This window comes from Lucilia sericata, unplaced genomic scaffold (assembly GCF_015586225.1).
Source record: "Lucilia sericata isolate MDLA Ls3-8-SP2 unplaced genomic scaffold, ASM1558622v1 Contig001815F_arrow, whole genome shotgun sequence".
Classification (NCBI taxonomy): domain Eukaryota; kingdom Metazoa; phylum Arthropoda; class Insecta; order Diptera; family Calliphoridae; genus Lucilia; species Lucilia sericata.
In genome coordinates, this window is record NW_023995713.1 from 38,257 (window position 1) to 58,477 (window position 20,221).

Sequence of the window (20,221 nt, forward strand, 5' to 3'; positions counted from 1 at the left end):
ATAGTCTAGTCTATAGTCTAGTCTAAAGTCTAGTCTATAGTCTAGTCTATAGTCTAGTCTGTAGTCTAGTCTATAGTCTAGTCTATAGTCTAGTCTATAGTGTAGTCTATAGTCTAGTCTATAGTCTAGTCTAGTTTATAGTCTAGTCTAGTTTATAGTCTATAGTCTAGTCTAGTCTAGTCTATAGTCTAGTCAAGTCTAGTCTATAGTCTATAGTCTAGTCTATAGTCTAGTCTATAGTCTAGTCTATAGTCTAGTCTAGTCTAGTCTATAGTCTAGTCTAGTCTATAGTCTAGTCTATAGTCTAGTCTATAGTCTAGTCTATAGTCTAGTCTAGTCTAATCTATAGTCTAGTCTATAGTCTAGTCTATAGTCTAATCTTTAGTCTAGTCTATAGTATAGTCTATAGTCGAATCTATAGTCTAGTCTATAGTCTAGTCTATAGTCTAGTCTATAGTCTAGTCTATAGTCTAGTCTATAGTCTAGTCTATAGTCTAGTCTATAGTCTAGTCTATAGTCTAGTCTATAGTCTAGTCTATAGTATAGTCTATAGTCTAGTCTATAGTCTGGTCTATAGTCTAGTCTATAGTCTAGTCTATAGTCTAGTCTAGTCTATAGTCTAGTCTATAGTTTAGTCTTAAGTCTAGTCTATAGTCTAGTGTATAGCCAAGTGTATAGCCTAGTCCAAAGTGTAGTCTATAGTTTAGTCTATAGTCTAGTCTAAAGTCTAGTCTATGGTCTAGTCTAAAGTCTATTCTATAGTCTAGCCTAGTCTAAAGTCTAGTCTATAGTCTAGCCTAGTCTATAGTCTGGTCTATAGTCTAGTCTATAGTCTAGTCTATAGTCTAGCCTATAGTCTAGTATATAGTCTAGTCTATAGTCTAGTCTATAGTCTAGTCTATAGTCTAGTCTATAGTCTAGTCTATATTCTAGTCTATATTCTAGTCTATATTCTAGTCTATAGTCTAGTCTATAGTCTAGTCTATAGTCTAGTCTATAGTCTAGTCTATAGTCTAGTCTATAGTCTAGTCTATAGTCAAGTCTATAGTCTAGTCTATATTCTAGTCTATATTCTAGTCTATAGTCTAGTCTATAGTCTAGTCTATAGTCTAGTCTATAGTCTAGTCTATAGTCTAGTCTATAGTCTAGTCTATAGTCTAGTCTATAGTCTAGTCTATAGTCTAGTCTATAGTCTAGTCTATAGTCTAGTCTATAGTCTAGTCTATAGTCTAGTCTATAGTCTAGTCTATAGTCTAGTCTATAGGCTAGTCTATAGGCTAGTCTATAGTCTAGTCTATAGTCTAGCTATAGTCTAGTCTGTAGTCTAGTCTATAGTCTAGTCTATAGTCTAGTCTATAGTCTAGTCTATAGTCTAGTCTATAGTCTAGTCTATAGTCTAGTCTATAGTCTAGTCTATAGTCTAGTCTATAGTCTAGTCTATAGTCTAATCTATAGTCTAGTCTATAGTCTAGTCTATAGTCTAGTCTATAGTCTAGTCTATAGTCTAGTCTATAGTCTAGTCTATAGTCTAGTCTATAGTCTAGTCTATAGTCTAGTCTATAGTCTAGTCTATAGTCTAGTCTATAGTCTAGTCTATAGTCTAGTCTATAGTCTAGTCTATAGTCTAGTCTATAGTCTAGTCTATAGTCTAGTCTATAGTCTAGTCTATAGTCTAGTCTATAGTCTAGTCTATAGTCTAGACTATAGTCTAGTCTATAGTCTAGTCTATAGTCTAGTCTAGTCTATAGTCTAGTCTATAGTCTAGTCTATAGTCTAGTCTATAGTCTAGTCTATAGTCTAGTCTATAGTCTAGTCTATAGTCTAGTCTATAGTCTAGTCTATAGTCTAGTCTATAGTCTAGTCTATAGTCTAGTCTATAGTCTAGTCTATAGTCTAGTCTATAGTCTAGTCTATAGTCTAGTCTATAGTCTAGTCTATAGTCTAGTCTATAGTCTAGTCTATAGTCTAGTCTATAGTCTAGTCTATAGTCTAGTCTATAGTCTAGTCTATAGTCTAGTCTATAGTCTAGTCTATAGTCTAGTCTATAGTCTAGTCTATAGTCTAGTCTATAGTCTAGTCTATAGTCTAGTCTATAGTCTAGTCTAAGTCTAGTCTATAGTCTAGTCTATAGTCTAGTCTATAGTCTAGTCTATAGTCTAATCTATAGTCTAGTCTATAGTCTAGTCATAGTCTAATCTAGTCTATAGTCTAGTCTATAGTCTAGTCTATAGTCTAGTCTATAGTCTAGTCTATAGTCTAGTCTATAGTCTAGTCTAGTCTAGTCTATAGTCTAGTCTATAGTCTAGTCTATAGTCTAGTCTATAGTCTAGTCTATAGTCTATTCTATAGTCTAGTCTATAGTCTAGTCTATAGTCTAGTCTATAGTCTAGTTTATAGTCTAGTCTATAGTCTAGTCTATAGTCTAGTCTATAGTCTAGTCTATAGTCTAGTCTATAGTCTAGTCTATAGTCTAGCCTATAGTCTAGTTTACAGTCTAGTCTATAGTCTAGTCTATAGTCTAGTTTATAGTCTACTCTATAGTCTATAGTATAGTCTATAATCTAGTCTAGTCTATAATCTAGTCTATAGTCTATATTCTAGTCTATAGTTTAGTCTATAGTCTAGTCTATAGTCTTGTCTATAGTCTAGTCTATAGTCTAGTCTATAGTCTAGTCTATAGTCTAGTCTATAGTCTAGTCTATAGTCTAGTCTATAGTTAGTCTATAGTAGTCTATAGTCTAGTCTATAGTCTAGTCTATAGTCTAGTCTATAGTCTAGTCTATAGTCTAGTCTATAGTCTAGTCTATAGTCTAGTCTATAGTCTAGCCTATAGTCTAGCCTATAGTCTAGTCTACAGTCTAGTCTATAGTCTACTCTATAGTCTAGTCTATAGTCTAGTCTATAGTTTATTCTATAGTCTAGTTTATAGTCTATTCTATAGTCTAGTCTATAGTCTAGTTTATAGTCTAGTCTATAGTCTAGTAATAAAGCACTTTTCTATTGAAAACGTTATCGTTTGTAGAGCAACATTTCTATAGAAAAAATGATCCTTCAAAGAACAACTTTTCAATAGAAAAGAAAACTTGATCTTTGTAGAACAATTTTTGTATAGAAGTTTGATTATTACTAAAATATCCTATTTTATAATTTCAAATTTGCAATTTATTTATCTGTAACAAATAACTTAATGTTTTTATTATTTCAAAATATTTATTTTTCATTTTAATCTAATCTTTTCATTTCATTTCGTTTTGTTTCCTTCTAGATGACGTGGAACGTTTAAAACCACAAAAACGCGGTTTCTTTCAATCAATTTTATGCTGTTGGCGGCGTAATCGTACAAAAACAAATCAAAATGGCACACCCATTGATGGTTCAACAACACCGCCACCATTACCGGACCAACAAAGGTACCTACTACCTCAGGTTAGGCATTCGGATATGCACAAAAAATGTATGGTTATCGATTTGGATGAAACATTAGTGCACAGTAGTTTTAAGGTGAGTTTCTCTTCTTAAATTATTTCCTACTACACTGACCCTTCTAAAGTTGTAAGAAAAGTTCTTAAAAGTTTTATTAAATGGTAGGAAGTCCCGATAAATGTGTTCTTTTTTTATATTTCAATTAATATTAAAATGTGTGCCATAGAAAACATTTTATTAACTTTACTTTGTGGTAGGTGTTGAAAATTGTAATAAATTTTATTTGTGTTGTAATTCTTTTGTGAGGGGAAGTTTATTTTAACACATGGTCATATAGAGTTTTTATATTCTTAATAAAATGATGTCATTTTTGAAGGTTGGAATTGGTGGAATTATATGAACCTTAAAAATCTTTATAATCGACTAAATTCTAAGAAAGTTTGGTCTACAATCTAGAACTAGAACAGAACTAGAACATAACTAGAACAGATCTAGAACAGAACTAGAACAGAACTGTTCTACTAGAACTAGAACAGAACTAACAGAACTAGAACAGAACTAGAACAGAACTAGAACAGAACTAGAACAGAACTAGAACGGAACTAGAACAGAACTAGAAACAGAACTAGAACAGAACTAGACAGAACTAGAACAGAACTAGAACAGAACTAGAAACAGAACTAGAAACAGAACTAGAACAGAACTAGAAAGAACTAGAACAGAATAGAACAGAACTAGAACAGAACTAGAACAAACTAGACGAACTAGAACAGAACTAAACGAACTAGAACAGAACTAGAACAGAACTAGAACAGAACTAGAACAGAACTAGAACAGAACTAGAACAGAACTAGAACAGAACTAGAACAGAACTAGAACAGAACTAGAACAGAACTAGAACAGAACTATAACAGAACTAGAACAGAACTAGAACAGAACTAGAACAGAACTAAACAGAACTAGAACAGAACTAGAACAGAACTAGAACATAACTAGAACAGAACTAGAACAGAACTAGAACAGAACTAGACAGAACTAGAACATAACTAGAACAGAACTAGAACAGAACTAGAACAGAACTAGAACAGAACTAGAACAGAACTAGAACAGAACTAGAACAGAACTAGAACGAAATAGAACAGAAACTAGAACATAACTGGAACTAGAACAGAACTGGAACTAGAACAGAACTAGAACAAACTAGAACAGAACTAGAACAGAACTAGAACAGAACTAAACAGAACTAGAACAGAACTAGAACAAACTAGAACAGACTAGAACAGAACTAGAACAGAACTAGAACAGAACTAGAACAGAACTAGAACAGAACTAGAACGAACTAGAACAGAACTATAACATAACTAGAACAGAACTAGAACAGAACTAGAACAGAACTAAACAGAACTATAACAGAACTATAACACTACTGAACAGAACTAGAACAGAACTATAACAAACTAGAACAGAACTAGAACATAACTAGACAGAACTAGAACAGAACTAGAACAGAACTAGAACAGAACTAGAACAGAACTATAACAGAACTAGAACAGAACTGGAACTAGAACAGAACTAGAACAGAACTAGAACAGAACTAGAACAGAACTAGAACAGAACTAGAACAGAACTAGAACAGAACTAGAACAGAACTAGAACAGACTAGAACAAACTAGAACAGAACTAGAACAGAACTAGAACAGAACTAGAACAGAACTAGAACAGAACTAGAACAGAACTAGAACAGAACTAGAACAGAACTAGAACAGAACTAGAACAGAACTAGAACAGAACTAGAACAGAACTAGAACAGAACTAGAACAGAACTAGAACAGAACTAGAACAGAACTAGAACAGAACTAGAACAGAACTAGAACAGAACTAGAACAGAACTAGAACAGAACTAGAACAGAACTAGAACAGAACTAGAACAGAACTAGAACAGAACTAGAACAGAACTAGAACAGAACTAGAACAGAACTAGAACAGAACTAGAACAGAACTAGAACAGAACTAGAACAGAACAGAACTAGAACAGAACTAGAACAGAACTAGAACAGAACTAGAACAGAACTAGAACAGAACTAGAACAGAACTAGAACAGAACTAGAACAGAACTAGAACAGAACTAGAACAGAACTAAAACAGAACTAGAACAGAATTAGTACAGAACTAGAACAGACCTAGAACTGAACTAGAACAGAACTAGAACAGAACTAGAACAGAACTAGAACAGAACTAGAACAGAACTAGAACATAACAAGAACAGAACTAGAACAGAACTATAGTCTATAGTCTAGCCTATAGTCCAGTCTATAGTCTAGCCTATAGTCAAGTCTATAGTCTAGTCTATAGTCTAGTCTATAGACTAGTCTATAGTCTAGTCTATAGTCTATAGTCTAGTCTATAGTCTAGTCTATAGTCTAGTCTATAGTCTAGTCTATAGTCTAGTCTATAGTCTAGTCTATAGTCTAGTCTATAGTCTAGTCTATAGTCTAGTCTATAGTCTAGTCTATAGTCTAGTCTATAGTCTAGTCTATAGTCTAGTCTATAGTCTAGTCTATAGTCTAGTCTATAGTCTAGTCTATAGTCTAGTCTATAGTCTAGTCTATAGTCTAGTCTATAGTCTAGTTTATAGTCTAGTCTATAGTCTAGTCTAGTCTATAGTTAAGTCTATAGTCTAGTCTATAGTCTAGTCTATAGTCTAGTCTATAGTCTAGTCTATAGTCTAGTCTATAGTCTAGTCTATTGTCTAGTCTATAGTCTAGTCTATAGTCTAGTCTATAGTCTAGTCGATAGTCTAGTCTATAGTCTACTCTATAGTCTAGTCTATAGTCTAGTCTATAGTCTAGTCTATAGTCTAGTCTATACTAGTCTAGTCTAGTCTATAGTCTAGTCTATAGTCTAGTTTATAGTCTAGTTTATAGTCCAGTCTATAGTCTACTCTATAGTCTAGTCTATAGTTAAGTCTATAGTCTAGTCTATAGTCTAGTCTATAGTCTAGTCTATAGTCTAGTCTATTGTCTAGTCCATCATATAGTTTAAAAGAAACAGTATTTATTATGATGTTGCAAAACTGTAACTTTCCATTGTCAAAGTTAAGTGAGCTGTAACAAACTAACTCAATAAACTTAAAATACCTTTTCTATTAACGCTTTCAAAGGGACATAAAAACCATTTAAAAACACCTATAAATATATTTACGATATTAGCGTATAATGTAATTTTTTCACATACTATTTGCTAAAGGACTCATTGGCTTTCGAGACACATAGAAATAAAATTAAAAAATTATATATAAAAATACCTTTGGTATGTATTAAGGTTTTTGTGGCTAATAAATACTCTCCCACACTGGATTTCCCTTTTTCGTTAAGTTAGTTGTTTACTCATGAAATTTCCTTGAATTCTATAAATACTACTCGTATGCTTTTGTGATGTTCAACACATTTTATGTTCATTAAATAGATGCGATGTGATGTGGTACCCTCTGAAATCTCTTTGAAGAGTAAGTTTGTACTCTTTCTACTTCCATGTAGCCTTTTGTCTGTCTATCTGTGTGTTGTTTTTCAAGGATATTGCAATTTACGTTTTATTTTAGCTTTTGCTTTTTCTTTTCTATTTAAAATAAACTAATTTATTTTTAAATACTTTGTTCTGAGGAAATTAAAAAGTTTTTACTGGGAAAAGCATACTTTAAGGTGTTGTATAATATAAAATGTGAAGCATACTTTTAGGTGTTACTTTTTGCTAATTTATTAAAGAACAGTTGTTCAATGTATAAAATTTTCATCAAAATTTAATTACTTTGATTGCAATTTATAAAAATATAATTTCAATCTCAACGCCTTTATATCCTGCATCCTAAAACCATTATTCATTTTTATTATTTTTTGGTTTATTCGAGTGAAATCAGCAAATCTATATTTAAATTTTCCATTATTCATAATGTTAAGTTCATTTTTCAAAATGAAAACAAAATAAAACAAACCTCAACATGTCCAAAATAAATTGTGCATCATGCTTGTCTTCTTGTTCATTTTTTCTTTTGCTACCCAAAATTTGTTGCATACTTTGAGGCTATTTATATATATATACACAATTTATTGCATACTCCAAGGGTATTGTTTGGTAAATTACTTTTACAGCATTTTTTTATTTTACTATTTTTGTTGTTATTGTTATCATTGTTATTGACGTTTCAGTTTTCTTTACTATTTTTTTGTTTGTGACCATTCAATTGCCAAAAAAAGCAGAGAACAGTAAAGTTTCATTGCAAAATTTTGACTAAAAATATGAACAACAACATTATGGTTGGAGTCATGAAAATTTTTTTGTGGGTTTTAATGTTGTTGAAGTGTTTCAATGTTAAATGTTGATCTGCTTAACGGTTTGTCTATTACTTGTCAGCATACACTGACTATATTGGTTTCCAAGGGAGCATAAAAACGTCTATATGTATTCGGTTTATTTTGGCCATTATCCATGAGTCATCCTTTTGGTGTGCTCTTTTTTTCTTTCTTTAACCACATACCAATGAAGCAAATAAATATGTTACAATTTATGATTCATTTTCATTTTTGGCAGAGGTTTGGTTTACAACTTTTCTTTAAAAAGTTTTCTTTTTTTAACTTTGTTTTATATTAATTTTTTGTTTCTTTTTCTTTTAGCCAATTCCAAATGCTGATTTTATTGTACCAGTTGAAATTGATGGCACCATTCATCAGGTGTACGTTTTAAAACGGCCCTATGTTGATGAATTCCTACGAAAGATGGGCGAATTATATGAATGTGTATTATTTACAGCATCACTAGCCAAATATGCAGATCCTGTTGCCGATCTGTTAGATAAGTAAGTAGATGTACTAATTTTTGCTTCAACTATAAACTAGACTATAGACGAGATAATAAACTAGACTATAGACTAAACTATTAAACTAGACTAGACTTTAGACTTGAATTCAGGACTAAACTAAAGACTAGACTTTAGACTTCTACTAATAAACTAGATTATATACTAGGTCTATAGGACTAGACTCTTAGTTCTAGACTATAGACTAGGACTATAAACTAGGCTATAAATTAGACTAAAGACTACACTATAAACTAGACTATATACTTAGGGGTTTTGCTATACTATATACCAGACTTATAGCCTAGGACTATAGACTAGACTATAGGACTAGACTATAGACTAGACTATAGACTAGGACTATAGAACTTAGACTATAGACTAGACTATAAGCCTAGACTAAGATAGACAGACTAATAGATAGACTATAGACTAGACTATAGACTAGACTATAGACTAGACTATAGGACTATAGACTAGACTATAGACTAGACTATAGACTAGACTATAGACTAGACTATAGACTAGACTATAGACTAGACTATAGACTAGACTATAGACTAGACTATAGACTAGACTATAGACTAGACTATAGACTAGACTATAGACTAGACTATAGACTAGACGACTAGACTATAGACTAGACTATAGACTAGACTATAGACTAGACTATAGACTAGACTATAGACTAGACTATAGACTAGACTATAGACTAGACTATAGACTAGACTATAGACTAGACTATAGACTAGACTATAGACTAGACTATAGACTAGACTATAGACTAGACTATAGACTAGACTATAGACTAGACTATAGACTAGACTATAGACTAGACTATAGACTAGACTATAGACTAGACTAGAGGCTAGACTATAGACTAACTATAGAATATACTATCGACTAGACTATAGACTAGACTATAGACTAGACTATAGACTAGACTATAGACTAGACTATAGACTAGACTATAGACTAGACTATACACTAGGCTAGACTAGACTATAGACTAGACTATAGACTAGACTATAGACTAGACTATAGACTAGACTATAGACTAGACTATAGACTAGACTATAGACTAGACTATAGACTAGACTATAGACTAGACTATAGACTAGACTATAGACTATAGACTAGACTAGACTATACTATAGACTAGACTATAGACTAGACTATAGACTAGACTATAGACTAGACTATAGACTAGACTATAGACTAGACTATAGACTAGACTATAGACTAGACTATAGACTAGACTATAGACTAGACTATAGACTAGACTATAGACTAGACTATAGACTAGACTATAGACTAGACTATAGACTAGACTATAGACTAGACTATAGACTAGACTATAGACTAGACTATAGACTAGACTATAGACTAGACTATAGACTAGACTATAGACTAGACTATAGACTAGACTATAGACTAGACTATAGACTAGACTATAGACTAGACTATAGACTAGACTATAGACTAGACTATAGACTAGACTATAGACTAGACTATAGACTAGACTATAGGACTAGACTATAGACTAGACTATAGACTAGACTATAGACTAGACTATAGACTAGACTATAGACTAGACTATAGACTAGACTATAGACTAGACATTAGACTAGACCTATAGACTAGACTATAGACTAGACTATACTAGACTAGACTATAGACTAGACTATAGACTAGACTATAGACTAGACTATAGACTAGACTATAGACTAGACTATAGACTAGACTATAGACTAGGCTATAGACTAGACTATAGACTAGACTATAGACTAGACTATAGACTAGACTAGAGGCTAGACTATAGACTAAACTATAGAATATACTATCGACTAGACTATAGACTAGACTATCGACTAGACTATAGACTAGACTATAGACTAGACCAGGGGTCGGCAAACTTTTGAGTCGGAAGAGCCAAAATTTACAGTTAACAAAACATAGGTTTTAAAAGAGCCACAAAATGTTTGTTTATTAAAACATTACAAATACGTTATGAATTCACTTCAAAAACATATTTTTTGTTTAATTATCTGCAAGAAAATTCTGCAAGGAATCTTTCTTATAGATTTTTGACTAAAAATACTTTTTGAGTTTTTGTGGGTCATTCGAATGCGTTTTTTAACACTTGTTATATAAAGATATGAAAGTTTATTAGAGTGGGGCGACAGTGATATCATTTAAAGGTATCTGCCATTAATTAGGCAGCAATCGAGATAAAATTTTGCATAAGTTTTTTTTATATGATGTATTGCGGACATCGAACCATAATTGACCAACACCAATATAAGGCCCTTTTAAGAAAATTACTCTAACGATCATAATTGACTTAACAGTAGCAGTATAGCGACGAAATTCGACATAAACAAGTTGTATAAGAACAAAAAATCTATCTTCTTAATTTTATTTTAACACTCATAACTGGCTTAATAATAGCAGTATTATGACGAAATTTAACACAAACAGGAATAAAAATCACTTTACCAAATTTGGTGATGATCGGCTCATAATTGATCCTATCCCCCATACTAGATCCCCATTAGAAAATGACCCTATCGCTCATAGAGTCCACTTTCGAAAACAAAGTTATGACATACAACATCCTAAAATACAAGTATGGTGATGAAAATCAACACAAACAAATTTTATAGGATCTAAAATCTCATTACCAAATTTTGTAAGAATGGGTCCATAATACGCTTTCTGGTCCCTTATTTATCTATAGCCAAAAATTTTATGTCAAAAATATATCAATCTTTCATAGAAAGCGTGCAAAAAAATATTAAATTCTTTAAAAAAGATTAAAGTCTTCAAATAGACCAAGTTTTTAGTATTTAAGTGTATCCAAACTCTCCACATTATTAATTAATTACTATATCTTAAATTTCCAAAAATATGTTTTAATTCGAAAAACGCGAAAATTTCGGAATGTATGATCATGTTTTACATCTTATTTAATGGCACTTCGTAGGAGCGCTGATATGATACCCCATTTGTTTATAGGAACTTTTCAATTAACACTTTAAAGAATCCAACATTTTCTTACAATATTAACTTGTACATGGAACAAATTCAATGGGAGTGATAGGTTTATATGGCTTTAAAAAGTTTGGATCATAACTAGTTTAAAATTTCAAAAATGACTCTAAATTTTCATTTGTTAGCTGACTTTTTACCTAACTCTTCCAACTTGCTTTTAAACTTTGCGTTTCTAGAGATCCAATACAAATTCCAAATGGCTAAATGAGGATTTACTCTCAAATGTGTAATTGTAACGGCAAATAAAAGGAAATGAGCGAACTAGTTGTGTTGCTTTCTTTCATTTTCACTCAAAAAGTATATGTTTTTGTTTCGCTCATGTACAGAACGATTAAGCAAAGTTAAAAAGTTGTGTATATTGTAGAAACGTTTGCGAATTGTTTTGTTAGTTTTAATACACTGCTCGTTAATCGATTCGGAAAGATTTTAGAATATATAAATATTTTTTTTACAAAATAAATAATATATGTGTATGAAACTAAAGAGCCATAACTCCACATCCAAAGAGCCGCATTTGGCTCGCGAGCCGTAGTTTGCCGACCTCTGGACTAGACTATAGACTAGACTATACACTAGGCTATAGACTAGACTATAGACTAGACTATAGACTAGACTATAGACTAGACTATAGACTAGACTATAGACTAGACTATAGACTAGACTATAGACTAGACTATAGACTAGACTATAGACTAGACTATAGACTAGACTATAGACTAGACTATAGACTAGACTATAGACTAGACTATAGACTAGACTATAGACTAGACTATAGACTAGACTATAGACTAGACTATAGACTAGACTATAGACTAGACTATAAACTAGACTATAGACTAGACTATAGACTAGACTATAGACTAGACTATAGACTAGACTATAGACTATAGACTAGACTATAGACTAGACTATAGACTAGACTAGACTAGACTGACTAGACTATAGACTAGACTATAGACTAGACTATAGACTAGACTATAGACTAGACTATAGACTAGACTATAGACTAGACTATAGACTAGACTATAGACTAGACTATAGACTAGACTATAGACTAGACTATAGACTAGACTATAGACTAGACTATAGACTAGACTATAGACTAGACTATAGACTAGACTATAGACTAGACTATAGACTAGACTATAGACTAGACTATAGACTAGACTATAGACTAGACTAGACTATAGACTAGACTATAGACTAGACTATAGACTAGACTATAGACTAGACTATAGACTAGACTATAGACTAGACTACAGGCTAGACTAGACTATAGGCTAGACTAGACTATAGGCTAGACTAGACTATAGACTAGACTAGAGGCTAAACTATAGACTAAACTATAGAATATACTATCGACTAGACTATAGACTAGACTATCGACTAGACTATAAACTAGACTATAGACTAGACCAGCGGTTCCCACCGTTTTTTACTTCGCGGACCCCTTGAGGAATTTATTTAATTTCACGGACCCCCATACATATTTTGATATCTTATTGTTATAAATAACACTGTGATACAAAAGTGAAGAAAAATAAAATGCAGGCGTTCTCATATACCAATTCTATTTCGTTATAGTCCATAGAGTACGAATATATTTTTAGTTTTCCCCTATCACTTCGTTAACTTACTTTTTAAGAGCAAAAGATGCGAAAAAGAGCCATTTTTGAAGTTTTAAATTTGAAAAATCATAAGTTTAGTAGTAGTTTTCATCCGATTTTCAAATCCGATATTTTTTTTTAATGATACAAGTGTTGCCGTTTAAGTAAAGAAACTCACACTTTTTTAAAAAAATTTCATTTTCATCATGCTCTACTTTGACCTTGAGGCAGTGAGTTCATCTTTTATTCCTTTCCTGAAGAATCACATAAAGGAAGGTTTCTAAAACTTGTTATTTCATAAAAATCTATGAAAAACTGGATGATTTATGCCAATTTTTCTAATAGCATGTTCCTCGAATTTTTGGTTTTCTCCATACAAATTAATTTTTGTATAAAAATGTTTATAAACATTTTTTAAACTTGTTACAAAGAAAACCAGAAACATGAACGTTTTTGTATGGAAGAAATATGCTATATTTTTATAAAACTTAGCACAACTCATAACCTTTTTCATCGATTATCATAAATTGACCATCATTGGAAACCCAACTTAATGTGCCTTTTTTCAAATGTAATAAAAGCTAAAGTTACTGCTTCATGGCCAACGTAGAGCAGTATGAAAATTAAAAATTGTGAAAAAAATGTGAGTTTTTTTACTTAAAAGGCCGTAACCAAGACATTAATCATAAATTTTGGATTTATTTTTTTGGGTTGAAAGACAACACTTGTATCTTTAAAACAAAATATCCAATTTGAAAATCGGTTGCAAACTACCATAAATATATTTTTTTAAAGTTAAAACTTCAAAAATAGATCTTTTTCACATCTTTTGCTCTTAAAAAGGAACTAAACGAAGTGATCGGGAAAAATTAAAAATATATTCCTACTCTATGGACTATAACGAAATGGAATTGGTATATGAGAACCCCTGCATTTTTTTGCTGTATCACTGTGTAATTGTTCGTCCGAAAATTGTCTTAGTCCTGGTCCATAAACCCTATAAAATATTCCCGTACATTGAGATCGGAGATGTTTTCAATTGCATGGTTTTAAATATAGAATGACTTCTAACATGATGTTTAATTTTATGATCGTGAGAGCTTTCATGTTCATTTCTCGTCAAGGTATAGAAAAGGTTTCTTTATCAAGTATTGTCGACATGTGCTTAAAGAGTCATGTTTCTAAATTTTTTTGCGATTGCATAGGAGTGAGCTGAGTATGTAAGCTAAGTTTTCGAGAAAATATGTGAAAGTTAGACTTCTTCGATGTTGTTGCGGAATGCGTTACCCACATAAAATATGACCTGAACTCTTTGCGAATGTACTGTGAATTTGGATCTTAATTTTGAATTTTAAAATACCTACGAATTATTTTACTGCGTGGTTTTGACTATTTACGCAAAACGCTATGAATTTTCTGATGTTGATTTAATAATATTGGACAACAAAATGAAGTTAAAATCTGTGTATCACGTCGGAATGGAATATTTATATTTAAAATTAACTAGATTAACACTTTTGCTTACAATTTAAAAAAATATTATGAAATGTGACCTAACCTGGGATACCAGTATCAGTATTTAATTCTAAGGCAAATCATTATCCGTCTGCTATAAAAACATTTATTTCGATACATATACATTTATAAAAATTACAAATCACGTAATACTTTACTTTATAAAAGTGAAACAATAAATTTGTAAGGCCTAGCTTCATCCTGATAAACGACCGAAACAATAAAATTCAAAGAGTCACCAACAAATCTGGGATTATTGAATAAAAATTGTGTATTTTAGTATTTATGACAAATTTGGAGATATTTTTAATATTTTCTAACATATAGATAATATTTTTTATTCATGATTTTTTTCGTTCGTCTTCGCGGACCCCCTAGGATTTTGCTACGGACCACTAGGGGTCCGCGGACCCCCTTTTGGGAACCGTTGGACTAGACTATAGACTAGACTATAGACTAGACTATAGACTAGACTATAGACTAGACTATAGACTAGACTATAGACTAGACTATAGACTAGACTATAGACTAGACTATAGACTAGACTATAGACTAGACTATAGACTAGACTATACACTAGGCTATAGACTAGACTAGACTAGACTAGAGACTACTAGACTAGACTATAGACTAGACTATAGACTAGACTATAGACTAGACTATAGACTAGACTATAGACTAGACTATAGACTAGACTATAGACTAGACTATAGACTAGACTATAGACTAGACTATAGACTAGACTATAGACTAGACTATAGACTAGACTATAGACTAGACTATAGACTAGACTATAGACTAGACTATAGACTAGCTAGACTAGACTAGAGACTAGACTATAGACTAGACTATAGACTAGACTATAGACTAGACTATAGACTAGACTATAGACTAGACTATAGACTAGACTATAGACTAGACTATAGACTAGACTATAGACTAGACTTATAGAATAGACTATAGACTAGACTATAGACTAGACTATAGACTAGACTATAGACTAGACTATAGACTAGACTATAGACTAGACCTATAGACTAGACTATAGACAACTATAGACTAGACTATAGACTAGACTATAGACTAGACTATAGACTAGACTATAGACTAGACTATAGACTAGACTATAGACTAGACTATAGAACTAGACTATAGACTAGACTATAGACTAGACTATAGACTAGACTATAGACTAGACTATAGACTAGACTATAGACTAGACTTAGACTAGACTATAGACTAGACTATAGACTAGACTATAGACTAGACTATAGACTAGACTATAGACCTAGACTATAGACTAGACTATAGACTAGACTATAACTAGACTATAGACTACTAGACTATAGACTCAGACTATAGACTAGACTATAGACTAGACTCTAGACTAGACTATACTAGACTAGACTATAGACTAGACTATAGACTAGACTATAGACTAGACTATAGACTAGACTATAGACTAGACTAGACTATAGACTAGACTATAGACTAGACTATAGACTAGACTATAGACTAGACTATAGACTAGACTATAGACTAGACTATAGACTAGACTATAGACTAGACTATAGACAGACTATAGACTAGACTATAGACTAGACTATAGACTAGACTATAGACTAGACTATAGACTAGACTATAGACTAGACTATAGACTAGACTATAGACTAGACTATAGACTAGACTATAGACTAGACTATAGACTAGAATATAGACTAGACTATAGACTAGACTATAGACTAGACTATAGACTGACTATAGACTAGACTATAGACTAGACTATAGACTAGATATAGACTAGACTATAGACTAGACTATAGACTAGACTATAGACTAGACTATAGACTAGACTATAGACTAGACTATAGACTAGACTATAGACTAGACTATAGACTAGACTATAGACTAGACTATAGACTAGACTATAGACTAGACTATAGACTAGACTATAGACTAGACTATAGACTAGACTAGAGCTAGACTATAGACTAACTATAGAATATTTTTTACTATCGGACTAGACTATAGACTAGACTATCGACTAGACTATAGACTAGACTATAGACGAAGACTATTATACTAGACTATAGAACTAGACTATACACTAGGCTAAGGACTAGACTATAGACTTAGGACTATAGACTAGACTATAGACTAGACTATAGACTAGGATATAGACGGACTATAGTACTAGACTATAGACTAGACTATAGACTAGACTATAGACTAGGACTATAGACTAGACTATAGACTAGATCTAGACTAGACTATCGACTAGACTAAGACAGACTATAGACTAGACTAAGACTAGACTATAGACTAGAATATATAGACTAGAGAAGACTAGACTATAGACTATAGACTATAGACTAGACTAAGACTAGACTATAGACTAGACTATAGACTAGACTATAGACTAGACTATAGACTAGGGGATCTATAGACTAGACTATAGACTAGACTATAGACTAGACTATAGGACTAGGACTATAGACTAGACTATAGACTAGACTATAGACTAGACTAGACTAGACTATAGACTAGGACTAGACTAGACTATAGACTAGACTATAGACTAGACTATAGACTAGACTATAGACTAGACTATAGACTAGACTATAGACTAGACTATAGACTAGACTATAGACTAGACTATAGACTAGACTATAGACTAGACTATAGACTAGACTATAGACTAGACTATAGACTAAACTATAGACTAGACTATAGACTAGACTATAGACTAGACTATAGACTAGACTATAGACTAGACTATAGACTAGACTATAGACTAGACTATAGACTAGACTATAGAATAGACTATAGACTAGACTATAGACTAGACTATAGACTAGTCTATAGACTAGACTAGAGACTAGACTAGAGACTAGACTAGAGACTAGACTATAGACTAGACTATAGACTAGACTATAGACTACACTATAGACTACACTATAGACTATGACTAGACTATAGATTAGACTATAGACTAGACTATAGACTAGACTATAGACTAGACTATAGACTAGACTATAGACTAGACTATAGACTAGACTTTAGACTAGACTTTACACTAGACTATAGACTAGACTATAGACTATAGACTATACTATAGACTAGACTATAGACTAGACTTTACACTAGACTTTACACTAGACTATAGACTAGACTATAGACTAGACTATAGACTAGACTATAGACTAGACTATAGACTAGACTATAGACTAGACTATAGACTAGACTATAGACTAGACTATAGACTAGACTATAGACTAGACTATAGACTAGACTATAGACTAGACTATAGACTAGACTATAGACTAGACTATAGACTAGACTATAGACTAGACTATAGACTAGACTATAGACTAGACTATAGACTAGACTATAGACTAGACTATAGACTAGACTACTGACTGGACTATAGACTAGACTAGACTATAAACTAGACTAGACTTTAAACTAGACTATAAACTAGACTATAGCCTAGAGTATTGACTAAATCACAGACTATATTCTAGACTGTAGACTAAACTATAGACTAGACTGTAGACGATACCATAGACTACACTATAGACGGGACTATAGACTAGATTAAAGCATGAACTATGGATTAGAGTACAATGTGGACTATATACTAGGCATAGCTCAAGACATGACCGTACTGGACTATAGATTAAGCTATAGTTTGAGCCATAGACTTGAAAGCAGTCTACACTTTTAGACTGTGTAAAGTCTAAAATATAGGCTAAACTATAGTCTAAGCTTTAACTAGTCAGTGTTACAGACTAGACTAGCATATACTATGGATGAAAGTATAATCTAGACTATAAATAAGGCCATAGACTTGAGTATAAAGTTTAACATGGACTATAGACTAGATTATGGTCAAGACAATAGTCTGGATTATAGTCTGCATTATAAGCTAAATTAACGTCTAGACTATAGACCAGTCTATAGACAATAGTCTGGTCTATAGACTGTACTATAGTTTATACTATTGACTGGAGTATAACATACTATGGACTAAATTATTCACTGTGCCACAGACTTTAGTCTGAAAATTTAATGTTATTTATTAATTTGTTTAATGTTTTTTTTTCAGATGGAATGTTTTTCGTGCAAGACTGTTTAGGGAATCATGCGTTTATTACAGGGGTAATTATATTAAGGATTTAAATCGTCTGGGACGCGATTTACAAAAAATTGTTATTGTTGATAATTCACCAGCTAGTTATATATTTCATCCAGACAATGCGGTAAGTTTTATTAACGAATATTTTAGGCAAAAATTAAACGAAATGATGTGATGGCTTTTTTATAGGTTCCTGTGAAATCATGGTTTGATGATGCCAGTGATTGTGAGCTATTGGAACTGATACCTTTGTTTGAGAAATTAAGCAAAGTCGATTCTGTATATAGTGTTTTGTGCAATTCAAATAATCCCTTAAACAATCACAATCAACAACAGCAGCAGCAACAACAACAAACACAGAACCAACAGCAACTGCAGCCAACACCACAACATCAACAACAACAACAGACTATAACAGCAACAACTATTATAACACAAGCTTCAACATTATCCACGCCAACAATATTAACGTCACAGCAACAGCAACAACAACAACCAGGAAGTCCGCCCAATACAAATGATTTAAACAATAAAACGTAACATCAGTGGGAATTAATGTTTATAAATATTTAATTTTCAAAAATTAAAAGAAAAAAACCCACTTTATTTTTTTGTTTAAAAAAAATTTAAAAAAACTAAAAAAAAAAATGCAAAAAAAAATAATAAAGAATTGAAAATAATGCATATTATTATAATAATATATATTTTTTAAAAAAAAGTAATTTATTTTTTAAGATTTTATTTGTTGAATGAAGTGAAAAAATCATTATTAACACTTAATGTTTAATTTAATTTTTTTTTTTGTTTTCTTAAATTGTTTTATTTTTATAAAAATTCTTATTTAATTTGACACTTTTTTTGATGTAAAGAAATATATAAAAGAAATTTTTTAAAGAATTAACGGTAAATTTGAAATTTATATAAATATTTAAACAAAATATCGTTTGACTTATTTAAAACCTATAATGAAATGAAATTTTGGAAAATAAATTGAATTACAAAACGAAATTTTTTTTAAAGTTGAAATTGTAAAATTTTTTATGACACTCAATAGCTATTTTGATATTAAACGAAAATTGTAAATAAAACGATTTCGAATTTGAAAAAAAAAATGTTTAATAAACGAAAGTCCAAACAACTTGTTATTCGAATATAATTGAAAGAATGTTGAAATTATGTAAAAATTAAAGTTTTCGTTTATAAATTTTAATTTAAGATCGTTTTGTTTTTAAAGCAATCTTTCTGTCATTCGTTAATATAAGTATTTATAACAAATACGTATATTTTATTTTAGAAATTTAAAAAAATTTTGAACTAATAACTAATAATTAAATAAAGTACCTAACATTATTTGGCAAAATTTTCATTCGAAATTATTTTTTTATTATTATTATTATTTTCTTATTATTCTCCTGATCTGCAATTTCTTTAAACAGTTTTAAAAACAGTTCGAACTTAAGTTCGAAACTTCGAACAAACTGAATAAATTCTAAAACTAATTTAAACTTCAGTAAAATTTTGAAGTTTTTTAAAACAAAAGAACCACAAATTTATCGAAAATCATGAATTCTCAAAATTTACACTTTATTTAAACAGTTTTAAAAAAATTCTCGAAAAAAATTCCAAAACTAGATT

General features: G+C 31.4%; 1 protein-coding gene across 1 annotated transcript; it reads left to right on the forward strand.

Moving 5' to 3' along the window:
• Positions 1 to 3,265: 3,265 nt before the first annotated feature.
• LOC119612723 (phosphatase Herzog) lies at positions 3,266 to 19,211 on the forward strand (the record flags this gene model as incomplete). Its single annotated transcript, XM_037968576.1, has 4 exons — positions 3,266 to 3,501; positions 8,091 to 8,272; positions 18,557 to 18,710; positions 18,776 to 19,211. Coding segments are annotated over 4 exons (923 nt in total), but the record flags the coding sequence as incomplete, so codon positions are not given.
• Between the last annotated feature and the right edge of the window lie 1,010 nt (positions 19,212 to 20,221).